At 45.2% G+C, this 19,148-nt stretch overlaps 1 protein-coding gene across 2 annotated transcripts in view; it reads left to right on the top strand.

Moving 5' to 3' along the window:
- COL4A6 (collagen type IV alpha 6 chain) overlaps positions 1 to 19,148 on the top strand; it is a 288,676-nt gene that overhangs the window by 234,561 nt on the left and 34,967 nt on the right. For both annotated transcript variants that reach the window (XM_036841076.1, XM_036841075.1), the window contains exons 9-20: positions 1,715 to 1,777; positions 2,593 to 2,628; positions 2,808 to 2,849; positions 3,781 to 3,873; positions 5,114 to 5,167; positions 12,366 to 12,425; positions 13,687 to 13,731; positions 14,219 to 14,272; positions 15,435 to 15,504; positions 16,576 to 16,683; positions 17,600 to 17,740; positions 18,567 to 18,671. In XM_036841076.1, coding sequence (XP_036696971.1) covers positions 1,715 to 1,777; positions 2,593 to 2,628; positions 2,808 to 2,849; positions 3,781 to 3,873; positions 5,114 to 5,167; positions 12,366 to 12,425; positions 13,687 to 13,731; positions 14,219 to 14,272; positions 15,435 to 15,504; positions 16,576 to 16,683; positions 17,600 to 17,740; positions 18,567 to 18,671 — 871 coding nt within the window. The remainder of the gene's footprint in view (positions 1 to 1,714; positions 1,778 to 2,592; positions 2,629 to 2,807; positions 2,850 to 3,780; positions 3,874 to 5,113; positions 5,168 to 12,365; positions 12,426 to 13,686; positions 13,732 to 14,218; positions 14,273 to 15,434; positions 15,505 to 16,575; positions 16,684 to 17,599; positions 17,741 to 18,566; positions 18,672 to 19,148) is intronic.

Raw genomic sequence — 19,148 nt, 5'->3', positions numbered from 1 at the left:
CAATGTTGATTCTTCCAATCCAAGAACGTGGTATATCTCTCCATCTGTTTGTATCATCTTTAATTTCTTTCATCAGTGTCTTATAGTTCTCTGCATACAGGTTTTTGTCTCCTTACGTAGGTTTATTGCTAGGTATTTTATTCTTTTTGTTGCAGTGGTAAATGGGAGTGTTTCCTTAATTTCTCTTTCAGATTTTTCATCATTAGTGTATAGGAATGCAAGAGATTTCTTTGCATTAATTTTGTATCCTGCTACTTTACCAAATTCATTGATTAGCTCTAGCAGTTTTCTGGTAGATTTAGGATTCCCTATGTATAATATCATGTCGTCTGCAAACAGTGACAGTTTTACATTTTCTTTTCTGATTTGTATTCCTTTTATTTCTTTTTCTTCTCTGATTGGTGTGGCTAAAACTTCCAAAACTATGTTGAGTAATAGTGGTGAGAGTGGGCAACATTGTCTTTTTCCTGATCTTAGTGGAAATGGTTTCAGTTTTTCACCATTGAGAATGATGTTGGCTGTGATTTTGTCATATATGGCCTTTATTATGTTGAGGTAAGTTACCTCTATGCCTACTTTCTGGAGAGTTTTTATAATAAACGGGTGTTGAATTCTGTTGAAAGCTTTTTCTGCATCTATTTAGATGATCATATGGTTTTTATTCTTCAGTTTGTTAATATGGTGTATCACGTTGATTTATTTGCGTATATTGAAGAACCCTTGCGTTCCTGGGATAAACCCCACTTGATCATGGTGTATGATCCTTTTAGTGTGCTGCTGGATTCTGTTTGCTAGTATTTTGTTGAGGAGTTTTGCATCTATGTTCATCAGTGACATTAGCCTGTAGTTTTCTTTTTTTGTAACATCTTTGTCTGGTTTTGGTATCAGGGTGATGGTGGCCTCATAGAATGATTTTGGGAGTGTTCCTCCCTCTGGTATATTTTGGAAGAGTTTAAGAAGGATAGGTGTTAGCTCTTCTCTAAATGTTTGATAGAATTTGCCTATGAAGCCATCGGTCCTGGGCTTTTGTTTGTTGGAAGATTTTTAATCACAGTTTCAATTTCAGTGCTTGTGATTGGTCTATTTATATTTTCTATTTCTTCCTGGTTCAGTCTCGGAAGGTTGTGCTTTTCTAAGAATTTGTATTTCTTCCAGGTTGTCCATTTTATTGGCGTACAGTTGCTTGTAGTAATCTCTCATGATCCTTTGTATTTCTGCAGTGTCAGTTTTTACTTCTCCTTTTTCATTTCTAATTCTATTGATTTGAGTCCTCTCCCTTTTTTTTCTTGATGAGTCTGGCTAATGGTTTATCAATTTTGTTTATCTTCTCAAAGAACCAGCTTTTAGTTTTATTGATCTTAGCTATTGTTTCCTTCATCTCTTTTTCATTTATTTCTGATCTGATCTTTATGATTTCTTTCCTTCTGCTAACTTTGAGAGTTTTTTTGTTCTTCTTTCTCTAATTGCTTTAGCTGTAAGGTTAGGTTGTTTATTTGAGATTTTTCTTGTTTCTTGAGGTAGGATTGTATTGCTATAAACTTTCCTCTCAGAACTGCTTTTGCTGCATCCCATAGGTTTTGGGCCATCGTTTTTTCTCAGTTTTTAACTATCATGAGTAAAGTTGCTATGAACATTCTTGTGCAATTCTTGTGGATATATTTTTCTTGAGAAACTGCCATACTTTTTTGACCTTGATAAAAACGTGCCTCTCTAGGGGCCACAAGGAGCACCCGGATCTCCAGGAGCTGTGGGACCCATAGGACCACCAGGATTGCAAGTAAGACCCACCTAAATCTACCACGTGTTCACAGCATTCACATGAATGCTTTCCCTACCAGGCCGTGGATTAAATGTAAGCCTATGTAAATGTAGGCCCTCCTAGCAGAGAAAGGCAACTTCCATTCTTGGAGGTTAAAGTGAAGCATGCTCTTGTAAGGAGCTATTTGTTATCTTCTTTTATCAGAGTCTCTCTGACCATCCACTCTGTGCCTCCAAAACCTCCTAGTCTAGCTCAACCTAAAGTGTAGCCCAAGGATGGCTAATACCTGGCACATCTATTGTGACCTTCCACTCCCCTTACCCACGACAGACATTGCTAATTAATCACACCATTATCACCCACCCTGAGCACAGAGGCACCTTCAAAATCTTTCTCAACACTTCACCTTGGGGAGCTCTTCCCACCTACCTATTTCCCATCACTGGCTATAGGAAGAGCATAGCCAGCCATCTGTGTGGCTCTGGGAAATCCACATCCCCAGATTGTTCTCTCTCCAATGTGTGAAATCCCACCACCACTGATTACTTCGGTTTACTTTCACCAAAAGTCATCATTTAAAAAGTGCTGGCCTAATGGGAAGAATGACACATGAAGTCTTCACTACCTTAGCATGAATGTGGTTATCAGGTCAATTGGGGAAATTTCAAAGGAGATTTAAAAAAAAGGAACCCAGGGAGAAGGAGCTAGAATCTGCTACACCAAAGCCAGACCACACCAAGGGGGTGGGGGACTTATCTTCAATGACTCTCAACATGCCTAGATTCTTCGGGGCTGAAACTAAAAAGCGCTCTTTCCTTTCATTTTAAATCTAGGGTCCTCCAGGCCCCCCTGGTTTCCCTGGTCCTGATGTAAGTATACTTTGTCTTGGGGCATTTGACCTCCTACCACTAAGTGCTCTAGTTTCCCCAGAGATATTCTGGTCTGGTTAAACATACTTTCTGGTAAAAAAGACTGCATTCCAATTTAAGTTCCTGGAGGTTGTTTAGTAATTGATTTTGTTTTTCCTCCCTACACCCCTGTGCCCCAGGGGAATATGGGGTTAGGTTTCCAAGGAGAGAAAGGAGTCAAGGTAAATAAATTTTGGAACATACGCTCTGCAGTCCATATGCTCCTAGAAATGTCTCTAGCTACACACGTGTGCCTGCTTGTGTTAGGGCTGCATGTGCACACATAGGCTACTGTGGTCTTTTTCCTTCAAAATACTGTAATCTTCCTGCTTCCTACCTGTGAAATGTACATGTCTTACAAACATACGCTCTTGAGATATATTTTCTCTTCCTTCCACCTGGGTATTTCCCTGCTGATTTGTATTATATTGTGTCACCTTCTCTTTCCTTTTCTCTGCTTCTCTTCTCTCCGTCCTTCCTCCTCCTCCTCCTCCTCCTCCTCTCTCTATTTCCTCTATCTCTCCTTCTTAACCCTCTCTCATCATTCCCTTTTATTTCCCTTCCCTCATTCTCCTATTTCCCTCTATACAAACTGTATAGTGATTTAGGAGCCTCAAGGGAGACTGGGAGCTTGCCCTCCCCATCCTTGGCGGCTGCCTCTTGTAGATTGCGCTGTCTTCAAGGAGCAAATCCAGTCTTCAGTGTTCCAACAGGGACTTCACTGCCTCTGCTTGTGCTCTTGGCAATGATTGGACCAATTAGAGTCTGATCACTGTTGCCAAAATGTAGCCATTTACCTTGCTCAAATCCTTTTTTGCTTTCTTCTAAATACCCTTTCATGCATGACCATGGCAACCGCGAACCTGCCATTTACTTTCATCCATTTTGCTTTCTCCCTCTGCAGTGCTGGTACAAAATGCATCTGGTCAGGCTTATAATTCTTTTCACCCCTTGAGACTGGTAGCTTTGTTTCCTCATTGATGCAAGGGTGAGGGTGAAGAGGCTAAAGTCATGGACAGTTGATTTGTGAATTACATCCTGAGGACAAACCTCCCCTCCGGAGAAATATCTGTGTGGTGTCTGCTTTGCTTAATGTTTCCTTTGATCTTACAGGGGGATGTTGGCCTGCCTGGCCCTGCAGGACCCCCACCATCTACTGGGGAACTGGAATTCATGGGATTTCCCAAAGGGAAGAAAGGATCCAAGGTAGTGAACATTTGAGAACAAGAAGTTAATAAGCCTTTTCCTATTAATACTAGAGTTCAACTCTAATAACCAGAGTATACTGGAAGGATAGAGGGTTGTGGGTAATATGGATATGAGCTTGCCTGGGTTTCTGAATATTCACTCAAGTGCTATTTTCTGTGTTTGTTTTGCAGATTCAGTTATCAAAATGCTGAATAACTTAAAACAAACATTGAATAGTTGGGTTGTTTCCCTCCTAACTACCAACCCTGTCAATACTTATGTTGTCCCCAAAGCACTGTGACAGAACAATAGGGTATAATGGTTGCTTTCAAGTTATCTGTTTAAAGAAATTATTTGCCCTCAGAACATGACCCTGCAAATAGGGTATACTGTCACCAAGTGGCAGTAGATGCCCTAATTTGCCTGATCTGAACTACCAAGGCTGAAGCTGTAGACCTGTTTAACCGAGATATTTTATAATCTGTATTTTGATATGAGTGTACACGTGATTGTATTTGAATGACTGTTTGCTGTTAAGATGTGCAGATATCTTTCAATAACCTGACTTCCCTTCCTTCCTGGGGATTCCTTCAGTTTTGTGATCCTGCACCTGTGGTCAAGGGACCCAGGCAGGGGAAAGTGTTTAGTCCCATTTCTTTAATTCTGTCTTTGTGGAAGCAACAGCTCCAGGCCTTCTCCAGGTTTACAGGAAGTAATTATTGAGTTGGGAACAGTTTGGGAGCATATGAAAAATTGCCTGCCTCCCTAATCATTCCCAAACCTTAGGGAGCCCTTTCATGGCAATTATAGATAAATTAGCATATCAAGGAAAGAGATTAGAGTATTATGTGGCCCTTTGCAAACTGTAATTGTTACTCTTTTCCCAAAACCATTGATGTCTTTGCAGCCAGTAATTTGCTAAAGGAAATCGCACTGAACAGCTTCTTCCGCTAGAAAGAAAGCAGATGATCATCTTTTCTATCTCCCAATTAGCCTGAGCATTTGAGACTCTGTTTTGGATAGTTTTCTTTGCCTGTCATGGACTTTGGTCCTTTCCACACTACTAAGGGCTCCGTAAATTAAGGCATCCTGGTGTAGTTACTAGTTGTGGAGACGAGGCAATCTGCACCAGCCTCTGGTGTCCCAATTGTGATACCCTATGGTTTCCCACTGCCCAGCCCAAGTAACTCAAGGGAACCATCGCCTTTATGTTCACTGCTTCCTGCTGCTACTCACTAAGCTTTGGTCGATTTTCCAGGGTGAACCAGGGCTTCAGGGCTTCCCAGGAATAAGTGGTCCTCCAGGTCTCCCGGTAAGTCTCCCTATTTGGTCAACGTGTATTCAAGGATCTGATTAGACAAAAGCTATACCAATAGAAAGCTAACAGGAAGACCTCCTTCCTATGGTTATTGTAGAGAATTTCACCATCTTCATTGTTAGAAGGCATTTAAGGAAATGTCTTGTTTCTCAAACCCATGGGGACATTAGGTTCTTTATGAGACTATATAGCTTAGAGGTTATTATCTCAAGCTCTAGAGTTAAAACAGACCTAGGCTTGACTTCTGATTTCAGCAGTTTCTAGCTATGTAACCTTGGACAAGTTTCTTAACTTTTCTGAGCCTCAGTTTCCTAACCTACCAAAAAAGGGATAATAATGGGGTGGTTATGAGAATTAAATGAGATAATATGCATGAAAAGGGCTTAATAAATGCCTGGCACGTATCAATTGTTGAGTAAATGGTAGTTAGTGTTAGTGATCCTATTTTCAGTTTCCTATATGCCCTTGTATCTTAGATTCTTTCACCCAACAAATACATTTTGAGGGCCCCTATTTGCCAGGCCTTCTGCTGGACTCTAAGGCTGCAACAGCAACTAACAGTCAGATAAGTAAAAGTCCTTGAGGAAAGTACATTCCAATTGGGGGGGATGAGGGAGGGGAGAGAATCAACAAGTAAACAAATGAAGGAGAACAAGTTCATATATTGGTAAGTGATACATAGAAGATAAAAAAGGGTAAAAGTGATGGAGTGTGGATGGGGAACAGGATGGGCACCTTTGGACAGAGTGGTCAAGAAGGGCCTCTCTGGCCGCGATAGTGAGAGGCCCGCGCACCGCGATGAAGAGTGGCCCCCCCTTGCCGCAACTAGAGAAAGCCCTAGCACAGAAACGAAGACCCAACATAGTAATCAATCAATCAATCAATCAATCTTTAAAAAAAAAAAGAAGGGCCTCTCTGAGGGAGCGCTTATTATGAGGGAGCGAGTCATGTGAAAGGTCGGGAAGAGTGTTTCTGGCCAAGGGAACCACAAGTGTCAACACCCTGAGGTTGGAACAAGCTCAGTGCTTTAGAGGAATAGCAAGAAGGCGAGCGGGTGGAGAAGAGTGAGCGAGGCCAAGAACCAGGCAGAGAGGCGGGAGCCAGATCATGGAGACCTTTGTAGGTCAAATGTGGCTTTTATGTCAAATGTAATGGGAAGCCATTGGAAGGCCCTGACTTGTATTTTTAAGATCTCTCTGGTGGTAGTGGGAGTTGGGGGTCTGGGTCATGGAGGATGGGGGGAGGGGAAGGCAGCAAACAGAGGCTGCTGCAACAGTCCTGGTGAGAAATGGTGGTGGCTTGGACTAGGATGATGGCAGTGGAAATGGAGAGAAGTGCATGGATTCAAAATGTAAAAAGTTTAAAATTTTTGTTACAGAACATTTCAAACATATACAAAGTAGGGAGAATGGCATAATGGTCCCCCTGTGTACCCATCACCTAGCTTCAACAATTAGCAACTCACGGCCAATCTGAAGCCAACAACAGATGTAGCATTTCATTACAAATACCTCAGTATTTTTAAGAGATAAGGACTTTTTAAAAACATAATGATGATTTCATCACCACTAATTATCAGAAATGACAATATCTGTTAAGTCAGAATTCAGGTTTATGATTGTCTCATAAATATATTTTTTTATAATTACCTGGTTTTGAATCAGAATCCAAATGACGCTTACACATTACATTTGGTTGATATATCTCTTAAACTACAAGATATGTTTTGAAGGAGCTGATGAGATTTCCATGGATTGGGTGTAGGGGTCAGGAGGGAAATGAATGAATCAAAGATGACTAGGCCTGCCCCCGGCTTGCTGGCAAAGGGGGGAGAGATGAGTCCGGTGCTTCCCTGCAGTTCTTTGAAACACTTTGGGTCTTTCCAGGTCGCCGGAAAACACAGCCAGTAGAGCCAGTGGCACAGATTGCTTCCACAATGATCCCTACTACTCCATAGAGATACAGGGGCAACAGAGAACCATCTATTCAATGGCCTTGATTTTAATCAGCTCAGTATCTAATGAATCATAAAGGGAAAGAATCTTGATGTTGGAGACAGGACACCTGGACTTCAGCCTCAGCCCCAGCTCTGGGCCTTCAAGTATCTGAACCTCTCTGTATATATGTCACGTGGCAATGGTCATATCTACTGTTCTGAGGCCCAGCTCACAATGTTCATCAGGTTTCTTTACAAAGTATAAATCTGTGCTGTCCAATATGATAGCCACTAGCCACATAACAGCTACCAATCCCTTGAAATGTGGCTAGTCTGAAATGAGATGTGCTGTAAGTGTAAAACACACACCAGATTTCCAAACCTAGGTATGAGGAAAATAATCTAAATTATCTCATTAACAATTTTTACGTCAGTGTTGAAATGACAATATTTATGATGTGTTTGGTTAAATAAAATGTTGTTAAATTAATCTCACCTATTTGTTTTACTTTTTTAATGAAGCTACTAGAAAACTTAAAATAACATAGTAGTTCACATTATCTTTCGATTGGACAGCACAGATATAGAGTACTTTGCAAGTGGGTTGGGGAATAACGTCTGCACCTTTCTTTGTGAGCATTTCACATAGATTCTAGTCACCTCATATCATCCCTATGATGTAAGCAAGGTGGGCTGGGTTTATATCCCTGACTGATGAGGAAACCGTGGCCTGAACGGGTAAAGAGGCTTGTGCAGAGTCAGCCAGCAAGTTATTAGCAGAGCTGAGACTGAAATTCAGTTTTCTTGAATACTAGCCAACTCCAGACTTTTTCCTCATACCATACTGCCCCCTACTGTTCAGTTCATTCTTGTCATGGTGGTCGTGGATTGCGTGACCTCTGGTGCTTTGCAGTTCACTGGCTCACGCTCCCTCCCTCCTTACCATTCCCTTCCCTGTTCTACCTCAGAGGATTTCCCCTTCTGCAATTTCACCCGTTCCCTTTTGCCTTGTAAAAAGAAAGACACACTGACTGACAGCCATGCACAGTGATAAATTGCAATACCGTTTCAAGCTCAGCATTTCCAGTGTTTCACAGTGTGGCCTGACAAATAGAAACCCCAGTTGATTGTAAAGACATCCAAGGTGGAAAACAAGCTTCCTTTATATGGTACAGCATATTTTCAGAGAGTGGGAATCAAGAAACCAGAGTTCTCAGGCCACTTTGGTGTGGATTCCACATGCAACCCTGGCCAAATCCTATAACTCCTTTGCTGCTAATATCTCTATCTGCTTAATGGGAACATTTATAGGTAACTTCTGTGGCTTCTGCCAGAATCATTGTAAGAAGAAAGGTGGTGACACTTCTCAAATCCAAGGCCCTCATGTCGGCTTTCAATTATCCACACTCACTGAGAAACAAGGCAGCGCTGAGGGTGGAAATCTCTAGGGAATCTGAAATGTTCCCTTCAACCATTTGTTTCCTTTCCATCCTAGCCCAGATCTTTGCAGGAGCTGCTGACAAGTGGCCAACCTGAGCGATTTAGACCTCCCTTTCTTTCCCTTGCCCCTTCTGCAGTGACCCAGCATCCTTGCTTTTCTGGCTCAGCCCCAGCCTCACACATTTCATGACATTGTCCCAGCAGCACACTCACGTGTAGGCCACAGATGCTCCCGTGGAGATTGTCAGAGAGAGTCATATACCTCTGTGCCCTCCAAGGCACCAGCACACGCGGGGTAAGGCAACATGGCAGATGATGGGAGAGAGAAGGGAAGAAAGCGGTGAATCCTGAGGTACCTATTGAGTGGATCTGAGGCGACTACTGGACAGGCGGGAGTTCTTCTGCTGAGCACCAGGCTTTCCAGGCACTTCAGGTAGGTCCTTCGGAGGAGGAGCCCCATCTTGACAGACTTAACCTAAGCCCTCCCCTCCTCTTCCCGTCCAACCCGATGCCCTGAGGGGCAGTAGCAGCAGTGTGACAGGGTCAGAGCTGACAAGGAGACTGACTTTCCTGACCTCTCAAGTTTCACATCTCAAGTCACCCTCGCGGTGCCAAGCTGAACCGAAGGCTGCAGTGTAGCCTCCAAAATGTGGCCCCCAAATATGATCATTCCCCGCCCCTCCGCCATGGCCTCAGTCCCCCTTTTCAGGCTTCAGCCTCCCTCCTGCCTTCCCGCCCTCCTTGTGCAGGTGGGCCTCGCCCCTGTCCACCGCCCTCGCTGGGGCCGGGCGAGGAGCTCAGGCAGAGAGGGTGACCGTGCTGGCAGCCTGCCTCGGGCCAGCAGGCCTCTGAGGACCCAGGGCCAAAGTGCCTTTCACTCCGCAGCGGGGCCTGACAGCCCCCGGTTCCAGCCTACTGTTTGCAGCTTGCCTTTTTCTCACACCCGCCTCGTCACCCTGCTGTCCGCCCCGACTCCCAGCCACGTGACTGAAGTTGAGTTTTTGCAGAGCCACTAATATCCATGAACCCAAAATGCCAGGAGCCCAGGGCCCTAGAGAGCCGGCCTGTAAACAGCTAAGCTAGTGCTCTAATGAGGGGTCCCTGACCGTGCCTGAGAAGGGGTAAGGGAGCAGTGGGTGCTGGTCAGCTCGTGGTGGCGACCGGCTGGGCCGGGGCCGGGGCCCAAGACATCTTGCTAGAGCAGCTTGTTCAGTAGGGCCTCGTACAGGGCCCCCCTGTGCTGGGAGACAAGCTGAGCCTACAGCCCAATATCTTGCAATTTGTATGTTTTATTGACTCTAACCCCGACACACAAATTGCTTTTTAACAATTTTTTTTCCCCTTTTAAACTTTGTATATGTTTTTTTGCTCACCTTGTAGCTCAAGCTCTCAGACCCTCTCTCTGAGAAAGCAGGAGTCCAGAGGCTCTTTCTGCTTTCTGGAGAAGAAGGACAAGGACCCCTTGTCTTTACAACTGTGGAAAAGATAGGTGGAGGCTGTGAGATGGTTCCTGGACATTCTTTTTTTTTTTTTTTTTTTTTTTTTTAATAAATTTATTTCTTTTATTTATTTTTGGCTGAGTTGTGCCTTTGTTACTGCACGCGGGCTTTCTCTACTTGCAGCAAGCGGGGGCTACTCTTTGTTGTGGTGCACGGGCTTCACACTGCAGTGGCTTCTCTTGTTGCAGAGCATGGGCTCTACGCGTGCAAGCTTCATTAGTTGTGGCTCGTGGGCTCTAAAGTGCATCCTCAGTAGTTGTGGCGCACGGGCTTAGTTGCTCCGCAGCATGTGGGATCTTCTCCAACCAGGGCTCGAACCCATGTCCCCTGCATTGGCAGGCGGATTCTTAACCACTGCTCCACCAGGGAAGCCCTAGAGGCTCATTTTTCCCATTTTTAAAAAAATTTATTTTATTTATTTATTTTTGGCTGCATTGGGTCTTCATTGCTGCGTGCGGGCTTTCTCTAGTTGTGGAGACTGGTGGCTACTCTTGTTGCAGAGCATGGGCTCTAGGCGCACAGGCTCAGTAGTTGTGGCTCTTGGGCTCTAGAGCGCAGGCTCAGTAGTTGTGGTGCAGGGGCTTAGTTGCTCTGCGGCGTGTGGGATCTTCCCGGACCAGGGCTCGAACCCGTGCTGGACATTGTTTTTCTTGCGCTTTTGAACAGTTTTTTCCCTGGGTCACTGTTCCATTTAATTCAACAAGTATGTATTGGACCACCTTGTATGCATTCAGACTACAGTAACATGCCTTGGAGGAGGCAGAAGTGAATGTGATACAGACCTTCTGCTCCCAGACTTTCATCCGGAACCCGGCTTAGTGCTTGAAGAGTTTGGGGCAGCGTGGGCTGCCGTAGCTTCTGTGCACAGGCCCGGGAAGGCTCCGTGAAGTGTTTGACTTCAGCTGCCAATAGATACATGCCACCAGGGGGCAGCATGCCTTGGTTTCCAATTTGAGCTGCAGAACTAAGTTTGCATTCAGTTTGACACACGGGCCTTTCAAATAGAAATCCTATTCAGCATGAGGTCTGAGCAATTTGACTCCTAACTGTAGATGTAGAAAAGAGGGAAGGCAAGTAGGAACCAAAGACTGCTTTGAGTTGGACCCTTCACAGACATACACTCCCCTCCTCAACAACAACAACAATAAAAACAACTCACGTTTTAAAAACAAAAGAAAGTAAAAACTTGGGCCTAGAAAACTAAGGGCTATTCGGCCAACTGTACCCACGGGAATGCTCTGAGTATGGAAGAGGAAGAAAAACACTACAAATGGGATTGGAGCAGTGCTTTTACAATCAGCTGAGCCAGGTCACATCAAGAGGACAACAGGAGATGTGCCATAACACTTAGTGTCTTTCACAGGCTTACATTTGAGAAAACTTCACTGCCTCCTTTACTCTCATAATAGACCTAAATGCTATTTGCCAAAATTCGTGCTCCAGGAAGTCCCATTTTAAACAGTAACAACAAAGTGACCTCGATTACATTTGCCATGAAAGACTTTATCCACTCTGGTAATGAATTCTTCTGTATCTCGGGGGCCCAGAATATGCTTGCCCTGGACCCAGAGGGGAGGAAGCTCTCTCATTCACTCTGCTTTTTGGATTTCTGCTTGTTCCTAGAGAATCCCCAAGTCATGTCTGTGGCTGCAAGCCCTCACCTCCTGTGAGCAGGGCAAGAGGGGTTGGCGACCATCCTGCAGTCCCTTTGAGAGTGTTCCTAAAGCCCGCACGGTTCTAGATCACGCCTAGATAGAAACACTCCTTCCCACTGAAGAGGATGTTGCAGTCATCATGTCTCCAAAGGGCAAAAGCTCTTCTCTCTAGCATCGATCCCCAAGGATTAACACAATTCTCCATTTGTGGGTCATCTTTGACCCAGGCTCCTAGATGGTGGGAAGCAGGCTGTTCTCTTGGAAAGGGCCCTGGAACGGAAGCTGAAGCCCTGACTGTCTCGTTGACTCTCTAACCCATGCAAGATGCTTGGCCCTTCTGAGTGTTAGTTTCCCCATCTGTAAAATCAATGAAGTTAGATCTGTCATCATTTCTATGCTATTAGTTCGTGTTTCCATAAATACTTGTAATAGTTTTTGGGGGAGAAGACATTACTTCTAGAACCAAAAAGAAGCCTTGAATGAATGGTTCAAATTATCTTCAAGTCCTATGTGTTTCTCAGGCGGTGACGAGACGCTCAGCATGGCGAGCTGCCCCCGGGGGACAGTGGAGCTGATTGGAAATTACCACCTTGCTTTGGATGGAGCCAGGAGACCTGTGAGGAAATGAATGTTATAATCTGTGGTCTCTTTTTTTCCTTTAGGGATTTGGAATTGCTGGAGAAAAAGGAGAAAAGGGAATCCCTGGTTTGCCGGGACCTAGGGTACGAACCTGGAATTTTGCTTGCCTGGATCTGTCAAGTCACCCGGTCCCTTTTCTTTCCTGTTTGCATCTCTGTTATGTAACTTGATGGCCTCCTAAGCTTCTCTTGTTTCTCTTTCTCAACCCTCGGGCAGGTCCCTAAGACCTCTTGCTCTCCCTTCTGCCACATTCCCTTGACTTAGTGGCTCCTTTGAATAAGGAATGATGAACAGTAAGTCCCCTACGTACGAACCTTCAAGTTGTGAACCTTTCAAAGATGCAAACGTATTATAAACCTATTACAGTACAGTACTATATAGCCAATTGTGTTAGTTGGGTATCTAGGCTAACTTTGTTGGACTTCCGAACAAACTGGACTTAACAAACGCACTCTTGGAATGGAACTCGTTCGCATGTAGGAGACTTACTGTACCCCCTACACCAGGTGGCTCCTCAGCCCGTTTACTCTCCTGGTCCTCAACTATAATTATCTTCTGGGCTAAAGAATGACATGTCTTACTTTCATTCCATTCTATCCTGAGGGAAGGTGGGGTAGGGGCAGTTTGCAGGAATGGAAGGAAGAGGACCAAGTGCAATTTTTATAGGACAGAAACAAACCTGGGAAGTTCTAGAACATAGTGAGTAATGTTTGGAGTCAACAGTTTCCAATAATAATCTCACTTCAAGTGGAGAAATAACCGTTAGCCTCTCTGATTCCTAGCTTCAGGCACTTAGGTCTTACGTTGTTAGTAATTGGCCAACCTTAGCCTTAAAGAAGCAACATTTCAGAGTATTAATTGTCTTTTTAGCTTGGTCATGAAGTTTGTCAAGAGTCTTTTGAGTATTCAGCAATGTTCATCCATTACCCTGCCATTTCTTTCTCCACTTTCCTCTACTCCCTTGTCTTGAAAACACAAAATCACCAACAAAAAAATGCATTGGGGGAGAGAGACAAGAGGCCCTCCCACAATCTATTTAAAAATCTCATGACTTGGAACTAATGCAGACTAAGTATAATACCACCCAGCCCTTCTACCCAATTCCACCTAGTACTTAAAATGTTTCCATTTATTTAGCTCTTTAAAAATTCCCTGTGTGCCTATTCAGCCTGATGGATTAGTGCTTAGAAAGAAGTCATTAAGGCAAGTCTAGGAACATTCTCTTACCTGGTTTTAGGAGCTGCTAAATCCTGATCTCAGTTGGAGAGCTTTGTTATGTAAGTCTAGTTGCTTTGTCTAGTATGGGCTATTAATCTTTCTAAGGTACCTCTATTCTCTTTACAGGGTCCCGTGGGTTTAGAAGGAGTCCAAGGCCCTCCAGGGAGTCAGGTATTTTGGTTAATATCATTAAAGCCTCAGTGTATAAAATCCAAATCAGAAGGCCCTCTTGCTTTACTTAACATGACCATCAATCCAAAGGGAAACACTGCTTACAATTCAAATTGTCCGCCTCTCTTTGTTTGATAGAATCTCAGCCACTCACTTCTTTTGTTTTTACCCAAGAAGATGAGTGTCCAGTGTTCAGTGCTGTGATGCAGTCGTACTCCTTTAACATGTTATCAGGGCCTAGCAAGGCCAGCCTGCTTGTATTCATCTCTAGCCTTGTGGCCCTTGTACCTCCTAACGTGCAAGTTGGCTACCTAAGCGCCATATTGCCTTCTGGAACATTTTACGGCTTCCAGAGTCACGTATGATCCGTATATATCCTGGAATGCCGGCCAAAATCCCTGTGCCATTTGCCCTGGCCTAATCCAAAAACCACCCCCTCTTATGTTCTTAGACATTCAATTCGGTTGTAACTATGTTTCCGTCACAGGGCAAGAAGGGGTCTTCAGGTTTCCCCGGACTTAATGGATTCCCAGGAATTAAGGTAATGTTGTTGGGAAGTGAAAATCCAGGATTGAGGAGATGGAAGGCTGAAGAATTAGTATAGATGCTATTTAGTCCATTTGGGCTGCTATAACAAAATATCACAGACTGGGTGGCTTATAAAAAAGAGAAATTTATTTCTCATAGTTCTGGAGGCTGGAAGTCTGAGATCAGGGGGCCAGTATGGTTAATTTCTGGTGAAGATCCTCCTCCGGCTTGCAAACTGCCTACTTCTTGCTGTGTCCTCACATGGTGGAAGGGGCAGGCTAGCTCTCTTGGGCCTCTTTTATAAGGGCACTAACAATGGTGGGAGCTCTGCCCTCATGACCTAATCACCTCCCAAAGGCCTCACCTCCTAATATCGTCATCACCTTGGGCATTAGGTTTTCAACATGAATTTTCGGGGGACACAAACATTCAGATCATAGCAAATGCCTATGTGATGAAATGGAGTATTTTTTAGTATTTTGGCATTTTAGATGTCACCCTTTTCACACGAAATGCGTACAAGCAAATCCATCCCTACAAGGAGAAATATTTTATTATTGACATTGTTTAGAATTGCCAACTTTTGGGTTTTGTTATCGTTTTTAAATTCTCTCAAGCAACGCATCCCCTTATTGCCTGCACCTGGGGCAGACAGCTCCTACCCCCCAAACCCTGGATATGCCACTCTATCTGATTCTGGTACCTGAGTCTCCCTTTTGAGAGAATTAGGACTCTTTTGACTTCCTCTGCCTGACATCACCCACTAACAAGGGCCATGACAGTAGCAGAGTCCCAAGCCTGCTGAAAGTGGGGAAAAAAAGTTAAAACTCTGTTCCCTCCTTAGAACCTCTTGGGTATAGCCATATTGTCTATTCCTGCGATATGTTTCCCAGGCCCAGAAGCAGATTGTCCCGGAGTCAGGCTGCAAAATAAAATTGGGATCCCTTGTCCTTGACAGGTTCTCAATTGAGTGTCAGGCCTCTGGGCTGCCTTGTGTCACCTTCATGTTAAATTTATTGGACTTTGAAATTAACCTATGGATTATTTGGCCCTGGAAATCAGGGGTTACAGAAGGAGGAACCTTCCATTGTCCCAGGGAATGGTTTTGAGGGAACATAAATCTTACGTGATGAGGTCACAGAAATATTTGTGTTTAATGTATTTAACCTTTGCAGGGTGAAAAGGGTGACATTGGCCTGCCAGGCCCAGATGTTTTCATCGATACAGATGGTGCTGTGATCTCAGGTGCAACTTTTCATTGATTGGAGTGGAAAAAAAAAAAGATAGGAAGTTGAATTCTGTATCCCCTGTAATTGTTAAGAGGATACTTTGTCAGCCACTGGATTGCTGCGAAACCCGATCCCCACAAGGGCCACTCATGGATCCAAAACTTGGGAAATGAATCTAACTCCAATGTCTTAGGCAAAGAAGCCAAGCCCCATACTCCATGTTTGTGTTGGGTCCACCAAGACTAGGATTTGCGTTGGCCTGGGTCTGGATTTGCTAAAAATGGTTCTCCTAGTGATGCTTAGGGAAGGATTCATACCCTCCCAGCTAGGCTAACTTCAGCCTGATACTCTGGGACACACAGGGTCTCATGTACGTGATCCCATGCATGCTTGAGCTTGACAATTTCACGGGAAGTGGAAAAGTATCTTTGGTTAGGGGAGCAAGTATCTTTTGGTTAGGACAGCCCTCAATAGTATGACACTTTGGAAGTTAGTCTTCACCTCTCCTTGTTCTAGTTACGGTGTGTGCCCAACTCTTCCCTTTGCCTTCTCTAGAGATCTAGATGTCAGTGTCTCCAGCTACTTCTCGCTTGACCAAAGGCTTCTACTATAGTGCCTCTTCCATCTGGGTCTCCTAACTTCTTTCTCCTCACATCCTCTCAGGCCTGTGCCCTGTCTGGTAAACTCATTAAAGCTGAGGTGTTAATGGTTGACAGCGGCTTCCTGTGTTCCATGCTCAAGAAACCTGTGTATAACATGAAGAGTAGACTTCAACACCTTAACCCAAATGACAGAGATTTGAGGCATGACACAAGGTTACTAGTAGTAGAAGAACCTTCCTAGTACTTATCAGATCTTACCATGGAAGGTAAGCCCTGGCCAGACCAGTACTGAACAGTAGGAGAGCCTTAGCTCAAACAGGCCCATTATCACATGAGGGCATTAGCATCTGGGAGACCTATGAAGGGCAAGAAAGGTGCTTCTAACCTGAGGACATCTCCTTGCAACTCTTTTGAGGCATTTTGTGGCATTTGTGGGCCTCCCTTCGGTTTGCTTACCGCTTTTGTTGTTGTTGTTGCAATGCCAGGTTATCCTGGAGACCCCGGTATGCCAGGCCTCCCAGGCCTTAAAGGAGATGAAGGCATCCAGGGCCTGCCTGGCCCTCCTGGTGCTCCTGGATTACCAGCTTTACCAGGTAAAACAAACTAACCCACCCCATGCACAGATCTCCACTCTGGTACTCAGCGTCCCCTTCTGTACTCTGGTGTGGGTACATACCCAGCCAAAGTCAAAAGAAAGGTAGACTATAGTCAGTAGGCTCCCTGCTGCAAGCCCAAGGCCAATGTATATGAGAATAGGGCCTGGGCAAGCAGCTTTCCTTTGGCCTCAATAATGTACCGTTGCTAGACAGGCAATCCCAGACCATCAATGAGGGGGCCTGCGTTGGCCTGCCAGAGCCCTGTCACTCTTCTGTTTATGTGCCATCCCAGCTGATGCTTGCCCGAAGGAGCTAACAAAAGCCCAGACGAAAGTTTGTACCCAGACCTTCACTCTGTGCTTAACCCAGGCACTAAATGGCCCCAGGATCCTGTGGATGACATCCTTGACGCAATCATTGGAGGAACACGCCCATATGCCACTCTATAGTAGTAAACAGAGAAAGGGCATGCCAGAGTCTGGGAGGCAGTGATGTCCCAAATATAAAGCCTCAGACATTACTTTTAAAGACAGCAGTTTCTAAATTCCTTGGAGATGGGCCTCTGTAAGGATACCTATGCTTTTAAAACGGCCCCTTGGAGGAGGTACAGCTGATCTCAGCACCAAGGTGGAAAAAATCTAGAAATGGGAGGCTGGAGACCCAGGTTTCCCTCTCAGGTGTGCCACTTAGAAGTTCTGCACCCCTGACCATGTTTCTGTACGTCTTTGGGCCTCCATTTCCCAAGAGGTTAGGCTAGCTGATTCCTAGGGACCCTTCTAACTCAGCTGCAGGAGAAGGGCAAATGCTTTCCCAAATTCTTCCTTGGAGCTAGTGTCTAACATCGGCACTGATTGGAATCCGCTGAAGAGGAGGGTGATATGGTGAGCATTTTTGTGTGGGCTTATCCTTCCAGGTGGCCCCGGTGCTCTAGGGCTCCAGGGAGTTCCAGGCCTGAAGGGGGACCAAGGAAACCCCGGCCGCACCACAATTGGGGCAGCTGGCCTCCCTGGCAGAGATGGTTTGCCAGGCCTACCAGGCCTACCAGGCCCACCCGGTAAGTTGTTTTGTTTCTCTCTTTGGTCTTGAGATTCAGGTGTGATCCAGATTGCAGAACAGTCCTGATTTTTGAGGGAGAGAGTATCTCACAGGTTAGGGACCACAGCAATCAGAATGTTCATCAAGGAATAGGCAAGTGAGGGCCATCTCGGTGATCAGACACTACCTAATGCCTTCTGACTTCGTAGTCATTCCATTTCCCCCTTCACTGTTCTCAGCCCCTAGGCCTGTGGTCTTGCAGCTCCTGAAGGAGCAGCATTGGCTCTTTCAAGCTTTCCCTGGTCCTCAGGGCTCCAGCAGGGCGGGCTGAGAGTCCAAGAAATGGGAAACCAAGCCTGGATCCTCAACGTGGCTGCTAAAAGCCTCCACAGGGCTTATTCTCCTTAGGTCATCTACCTGAGTATGAGATTCTAGATTCTAAGAAAAAGGCTAGAAATATGCCCCGCATGTTTCTTTGTAACCTGCAACCCCTGACCACTGCAGCTTGTACCCATCTCCTCTTTTGTCCTAAGAGGACTTCCTGGGATAGACACGGGGACTGCTGAGTTGCTGAAGCTGCCTTGGTTATTCCCATATCCCCAGTGTCTAGTCCAGTGCCTGGAACATAGTAGACATCCTATAAGTAGTAGTAGTAGAGAGAATTGAGCCAACAGAGTTTGGACTTGCTACAGACTTTGGGTCCTTGTCTTGGATTTTTTGGGGGTAGGGTGCCTCTGCTCTGGTGGTTGAGGCTCAAGGACCCTTGGTGACTGAGCTGCTATGCTGAGTCACATGAGCCCAGGCTCCTGTAAGTTGCCAATCTTTTATGTTTCTTTTTCCTAAAGGTCCAGCATTTGAGACGGGAACTCTACAGAGCACAGAGCCAGGGTTGCCTGGTCTCCGAGGAGAACGAGGTCCAAAAGGAAACCCAGGCCTCAAAGGAATCAAAGGTGATTTTGTCCCCTTAGGTTTCTTTGTTCCCCAAACTCCCTGGAGAAGGCCCTCTGGGAAGGAGCAAACTAACAGCCTTGGGAACCTGAACAGGACCAATCCTGGATCTTGACTGGGGATGTGATTATACGACTGTTGGAAGTGCTATATTTGGAGCTCTAAGACTGATGCTGGCGATTGAGGTCTCACAGGACAAAGTGGCCCCCAGGCTACTACTCTTCCTGCCCCTTCCACCTGCAGAAGCTACTCTGCACATTCTGCAGCCCCTCTCAGTTTGCAAGGCCAAGGCAGGAAGTCACTTATGATTATCTTCAGCCTGAAGGAGAGGTCAAGACCTGGAACTCTGAAAAAGCCAACTGGCTCCAGGAAAACAACTCCGGTCCCCACAGATTGACTGAAGGACTGATTGATTGCCCCAGCCTTCGGCTGCCTTGCACTTTCCATCTTCCTGTTGCCTTTGGGTCATTCCTCCATTT

This window comes from Balaenoptera musculus, chromosome X (assembly GCF_009873245.2).
Source record: "Balaenoptera musculus isolate JJ_BM4_2016_0621 chromosome X, mBalMus1.pri.v3, whole genome shotgun sequence".
Classification (NCBI taxonomy): domain Eukaryota; kingdom Metazoa; phylum Chordata; class Mammalia; order Artiodactyla; family Balaenopteridae; genus Balaenoptera; species Balaenoptera musculus.
This window is presented reverse-complemented; position numbering and strand designations above follow the sequence as displayed.